We start from the raw sequence: 7,044 nt of genomic DNA, 5'->3' as shown, positions 1-7,044 counted from the left end.
AAGAAAAGTGGGCCAATTGAGCATGATGTGTCTTTTGTCACATATTCCTTAATTAGTTATCTTCTTTGTAGGAGTAATAGTTTCTTAGATGCACGAACGCACAGTGAGAACCATTAAATTAATAAATTTATTACTATTTACTGTTAATCTTAATAAAATGGAGAGCGTTAGTACGATCTGGCTTATCCAAGTATATGTCTACCTTTTTTATGGTGTGAAAATATTCACTAAAACAAAATCGATACATTGCCTATAATATAGGCTTGTATCTCAATAAAGGGGTACACTCCATGTGATGAGATGTATGGTGCATTCATCTTAATTATATAGTATATGAATAGTTAAAGATTAATATTATTAGAATAATTGTCCATCATATATATGCGTGTGTATTTAATTATTAATGGGTGCATATCTTTTTTGAACGATGATAACACACATTATGGATTGAGATGTAACATATGATATAACTACGATGTGAAATTAGATGTAGGAAAAAGTTTATACTAATTTCAAATATATAGAGTGTGTGTGTGTGTGTGTGTGTGTGTGTGTGTGTGTGGTAAAAAGAGAGAGAGAGAGAGAGAGAGAGATGGAGAGAATAGTTAGGTGGAAGTGAGCAGATGGGAGTGGGTCAGAGTGTCTTTGGCGTATCAAGACATGAATGAGATTAGGGTTTGGGGGCAGCTTAAGCCACCCCATGCTCTTTGGCTGGTTGGCCAGGGTTCATTCCTTGCCCACAATTTCACTTTCTTTTCACACCTCCTTTTCTTTTTCTTTTTCTTTTTTTTTCTTTTTCATTACATATGCTTACAACTTGCAAGGATCGATATAACACACGCTCTTTCGTGCTCCCCTTCTAACTCTTCAAGTTGCTGCTCTTCTTCAGATTAACTCATGTTGTAATGTTTGTTAGTATATCGTTATTTAATGTGATGACGACTCTTGATCGCTTTTAGTAAAAGGATTTTCCGTTTTCACATTCTTTCCCTTTTCAATTTGGATATCCACACAATAAATAAACTCGTGGTGGTGGTATGTGACATTTATTTGATACTCTACTATCTGAAATACTATTTCTGGTGTAGCTATAAATAATATAGCCTTTAATTAATGAATGAATAGTATTACAAAATATGGGGTAAATTGAATATGTAATTATGAAATACAGTAGTAGTAGTAGTAGTAGTACAATATATATACACTTCTGCGTTACGGATTTGGCATTAATATGATTGGTTAGACTTTTTTTGGAACAAATTATAAGAATTATAAGCTTTGATTAGTAAAACGACTCATTTCGACAATTGAAAAGGATTTTGTACCATTGATCCGATATTATCAATAAAAACGAAAGACACCATGTTCTCTTACAAACGGAATCACGAAGTGCATAATCATGGAAAATTATGAATTCTATAATACTAATGAGCATGCAAATAATTGAAGTTATTCATAATATATAGCGTATAATAAATTTATTTCTGTACCAACACGACAAAGTAATTAATTTCTTTATTTTATGTGTGCGGTATTTTTGTTTGATCTATACTATTTGGGATACATATTTGAAAGTAGACAAAATTGGATCGAACGATATAATTTTTCCACCTTACGTGATAATGAAACTTAATTAGCAATATCTATTTTAAATTTCCCTGATAAACTCAATTAGAAATTTAGTGTTTAGCTGGCTGGTCTAAAAAATTTACTCTAGATTATTTCCATAAAATCGAGTAATTAATTATGTGTACTTTAATTCGTGCTCTAACGACCACTTTCTAAGTTTGTTTGAAAAGTGTCACTTTTTCATAGCTTAGGGCATCCGCAATGGGGCGGACGATGGCGCGGACGATAGGCCATCGTCCGCGGCAGCCACCGTCCGCCCCATTGTGAATGGTCGGCGTCGTCCGCGCCCGTAGCCCACACCCGATGCATCGTCGGCGGTTGAAGCGCGGACGATGCCCGATGCATCGTCGGCGGTTGAAGCGCGGACGATGGCCTATCGTCCGCGCCATCGTCCGCCCCATTATGGGCTCGGCGGACGATGGGCGTGGACGATAGGCCATCATCCGCGCCATCAGGCGCCCCATTGCGGGATCGGCGGACCATGGTCGCGGACGATGCCACGCGCTTTTGAGTTTTTTTTCCTATATAAAGCTCGTTTCTCATTCATTTGTTAACACGAACATTTCCCGTCTCTCGTTTCGCTCTCATCTCTCACATTTCTACCTATCTCACATACCAAAATGAACCACGACGATGACACCACTAGTTCTAGCTCCTCGGAGTCAGGGAGTTCGCAATCGGAGACCTCGGCAGCCTTAGATGCTGCCGTTGAAGAGGCCATAGCGGAATGCTTGGTCAAACTGTTGCGCGAGGAGGCGGCGGCAGCGGCGGAGCAGATCCGCAGGCCTATTCGACGCGCGACCACGCGGCAGCTCACCAACATCTGGTTGAAGACTATTTTGCCGATCAACCACGGTGGGGACCAACTGTTTTCCGCCGGCGGTTTAGAATGCCGCGTTACCTATTTCTCAGCATTGTCCGGATGTTGTCGTCACGTGATGAATACTTCACGTATCGGGAAGACTTCATCGGCAGACTCGGCCTTACACCGCTGCAAAAGTGCACGGTTGCACTCCGTCAGTTGGCCTACGGCACCACGGCGGACATTTTCGACGAGTACCTCCACGTCGGGGAGACAACAGGCCGGGCTTGCTTGAAGAAATTTTGTCGGGGAGTTGTGGAAGCCTACGGCGACACATACTTGCGCAAGCCGACTGCCGCTGATTGCATGAGCCTGATGAAGATGCACGAGACAGCGCACGGCTTTCCTGGGATGCTAGGGAGCATCGACTGTATGCACTGGGAGTGGAAGAATTGTCCGACGGCGTGGAGAGGCCAATTCACTAGTGGATACAAGGGCAGCCACCCGACTTTGATCCTCGAAGCAGTCGCTGACCATCGGCTCTAGATCTGGCATGCGTACTTCGGTTTAGCCGGGTCGAACAACGACATCAACGTCCTCAACTCCTCTACCCTCTTCGCCGAGCAATGCAACGGCAACGGCCCGGCGATCGAGTTCACTGCCAACAGGCGCCGATACCACATGGGGTACTACTTGGCCGATGACATATACCAACGGTGGCCTATTTTTCTAAAGACGATCAGCTGCCCAATGGGTGAGAAGAGGGTTTTATTTGCTCAAAAGCAAGAGTCGGCGCGGAAGGATGTCGAGCGGGCATTTGGTGTGCTCCAATCACGGTGGGTCGTTGTGAGAGGACCGGCTCGTCTTTGGTTCAAGGAAGTCATCGCCGACATTATGTGTGCATCATCGTGCACAACATGATAGTCGAGCATGAAGGTGGGACCATAACCGAGTGGAACGATGATGACGGTGCATCTAGCTCGTCCAGCACAGCGGTCGAGCCCCCCGCTAGAGGATTGTCGTCGGGCTTCAACGAGGTTCTAGCCAGACAGGCCTCAATGCGCAACCAACAGGACCATGCGCAACTCATGAACGACATGGTTGAAGAAGTGTGGGCCCGTAACCGTCGCCGTTGAGTTTGCGTTTTTTTTAAATTCGTATTGTAATGTATTAATTTTTATATATGAAATGAAGTTTTTTTCTCAATTTTGTGTTATTTAAATATTCAAATAAAATAAGATGCATAGGGCGCGCCATAGAACGCCCCATTGCAGGTGGGAGAGTAGGAGGATAAAACTGATGACGTGGCGCGCCTTAGGGCGCCCCACTGTGGATGGCCTTAGAATATAATACCACCACCACCACTACTACTCTCAATACTCCTTGTTTAAATATTAAAGTTCGTAATGTCGACAATACCGTACGGTGAATATAAGCTCTAATTAATATCCGCATAATCATAATTCACAATCACAAATTTTAAATATTATATAATGTATATCGGAATATATGCCACGTAGGACATATTAGAGTTTGATAAAAAAATTCATTGTTTTAAAAGCTATTTTCTATTAAAAATAAATTTAAGTTGCAAAATAAATTAAGCATTACTACGATTTTGGTCCCTCGTTAATAAATGATCTAAGTTAAGGGGGGTTGAATTTAAATATAAGCACACACACGTGTTTAGGAAGCACACGTTCAAAATTGGTACGACAATTTCTGCTGCAGCTTATGCAAACGTGACAGCTGATATACTCATATACTCTGTCATGATCGTAAATACCCACAACCCTCTGCCCTTTTTCGTCATTTCACCCCTCCCAACTTTCCTTATATAACCCCCCTTCCTCTATTCCACCATCTCCTCTCTCTCTCGTAGCTTCTCTCTCTGAAAACACAACACACACTAACTGTAACTCTGAAATTGACAAATTCCGGTTGAAAAATGGGGTTTCCAGTTGGATACACTGACCTATTTCTCCCGAAATTGCTAGTATATGTGCTAACGGCATTAGGATTTGTGCGGAAATTCGTGTACGCGCTGCTCTCCGTGCTAGGGCTGGGGGATTTTCTGGAGCCGGAGACGGCGTCGTATCCATCGAGCGAGGCGGAGCCGCGGTCGGTGTCGGCGGCGCTGATCCGCGAGCTGCTTCCGGTGGTGAGGTTCGCGGATTTGGAGGAGGATCTGGATCCGCCGGAGAGCTGCGCGGTGTGCCTGTACGAATTCGGAGGGGAGGACGAGATCCGGCAGCTGGCGAACTGCCGGCACATATTCCACCGGAGCTGCGTCGACCGGTGGATGGACCACGATCAGAAGACGTGCCCGCTCTGCCGAACGCAGTTCATACCGGAGGATATGCAGGAGGCGTTCAACGAGCGCCTCTGGCTCGCCTCCGGCATCTCCGATCTCTACGGCGACTACTCTCCGATCACGGCTGCTTTGTAGGACTAGTTACTTTTTCTTTTTCTCTTTTTTTTTTTTTAATTTTTATGGGGGTAAGATTCGGGATTTTTGTAATATCTTTTCTAGGTTTTCGATTGGTGGAAGACGGAGATGGTTGAGGTTTTTTAATTTGGGATGTGGAATGTACATATTACTCCTACATGAAAACAAAAAGGTTGGACAAATATGGGAAATTTCAACATTTTTCTTTTCTGCAAGTATTTTGTAAACTAACAATTCTTTAATTTTCACAATAATTACGGTTTATTACTTCTATATGTGTATAGACAAAAAGTTACATTTTTTATGTGGGAACTTTCATTGCAACGATTACCAAGTAATCCAGGTTTAAATTTGCACGTATGTATACAGTCGCAAATAATATTGAAAAGTGGTTGGTATGAGACAAACAAATTCATGAAGGAATAGTGAATAGTGTATGCATTTATTAGATAGTATGTTTTGAACTACAGATTGAAATAAAGAATTGTGCAGCATATGGGTGCAATCATACCAAATAGTTTCAGTGGATGATTTTGTTGAATGTGAATAATGGTAACAAAGAAGGTCCTACCTAATTAGGACTAAGTTGGTGGGCTAGCGGTTTAATCCCTTTATATTTTAATTTGTACTTATCCTAATCAAGCTGTAACTTAGATAGGTGTCTTTCTCATCCATAATAACATAGAACAATGGTAATAATTGAGAAGTCTATTCAAATTCCTTTTGTAGATAATATAGCGGTAGAACGTATCATAGTGACAAAATAATTTCGTGATTACATAATTAGGTTTATTTTTTTGGATGGAGATAGCAGTAGCTTTTTCATTTAGTTTTTGAAATGTAAAAATGAGATGGGAGTATTATAAAAGAATTAAATAGTCCGTATGTATTTAACTTTTGAGTTGGACAAAAAGCAAAAATAAAAAAAAAATTGAAAGATGGTTAGGCAAGGCATGAGAGTTTGGGCCAACATATAAAGCTGGGAGAGTAAGGCATGTGGATGAATGTCAGGAGCCATTTTCTGTCCTCTCCTCTCCTCTCCTCTCAATCAATCATTTATTGTTAGGATTGCACCAATCGATTTACTTAGTACTATTTCACACCCCACACCTCTTCGAACAACACCAATCTAGTTTTAGCCTACAAAGCCTAGAAACAGAGGTAGACTTAGGTCAAGATGTCTAAATAGACCCTCTCCAAATACTAAAACAATAAAAGTACTCCAATATAGAGTTTGGTGGGTGTAATTGGATAAAATTTGACGTGAGTGTAACTACTTTGGTAGATTAAGTAGCTAATTTAAGTAAGTAGTACTCCTATACATTTACTTGGTTGGGTAAGCTATCGTACACGAATCTAAACAGCAACATTATGTTTTGCCAACATAAAATTTTTTAGAGGGAACATCATTTTTGGTCCACGAACTTTGCCAAATTATCATTTTAGGTCCGTGAACTTTGAAAATATCATTTTAGGTCGTTAAACTTTGAGTTAGTATCATTTGAGGTACTTTTTACTATTTCCAAGTTTTTTTGGACGAAAATACCCTCAATACCTCAAATGATTTTTGAATATTTCGTTTGAGGTACTTACTATTTCGAATAAAAAAACTTGGAAATAGTAAAAAGTACATCAAATGATACTAACTCAAAGTTCACAGAACTAAAATGATACTTTAGCAAAGTTTGTGGACCAAAAATGATGTTCCCTCAATTTTTTATTACCTTTTGTTTAAATTTCAATTTTGTAATTAAATAGTAGTAACAACGTGGTTACATAATTTAATTGGTGAAAAAAGACAGTTTTTCATCAGCTCAATAACAAACTCGCCGGTGGAAGTGCAGCAACCGATTATTTTTAGCTAAAACATTAAAAGTGTTAGGACAAAATCGACTATTTATCTTTTCAAACGCTAAATTATTAATATGCCAAGAAAGGCAATCAAACAAATAGACATTTTGGATGTGGTTTGAGTGTGACGGTGTCGTCTAAACTGAATGCATAGATGCTGAATTTATAGTATTTGGCATGAAGTACTAATAAACATCCCACAGATAATTTTTAATTAAACTATTTTTGTTGTCTGTTAAGGATAGCCTTCATTAACGTCAGAATTCCACACACACAAGAAACAGAGACCGTAGTCGCCGAGCGCCCAAGAGGT

At 40.5% G+C, this 7,044-nt stretch overlaps 1 protein-coding gene across 1 annotated transcript; it reads left to right on the top strand.

The window, feature by feature from the left end:
* The first annotated feature begins 4,286 nt into the window (after window positions 1-4,286).
* LOC121750551 (brassinosteroid-responsive RING protein 1-like) lies at window positions 4,287-5,062 on the top strand. The gene has a single exon (XM_042145108.1). It carries the CDS (start codon window positions 4,380-4,382, stop codon window positions 4,878-4,880), a length of 501 nt encoding a protein of 166 aa, XP_042001042.1. The 5' UTR covers window positions 4,287-4,379; the 3' UTR covers window positions 4,881-5,062.
* Window positions 5,063-7,044: the final 1,982 nt, after the last annotated feature.

The sequence above is a fragment of the Salvia splendens genome, chromosome 10 (genome assembly GCF_004379255.2).
Source record: "Salvia splendens isolate huo1 chromosome 10, SspV2, whole genome shotgun sequence".
Lineage (NCBI taxonomy): Eukaryota > Viridiplantae > Streptophyta > Magnoliopsida > Lamiales > Lamiaceae > Salvia > Salvia splendens.
This window is presented reverse-complemented; position numbering and strand designations above follow the sequence as displayed.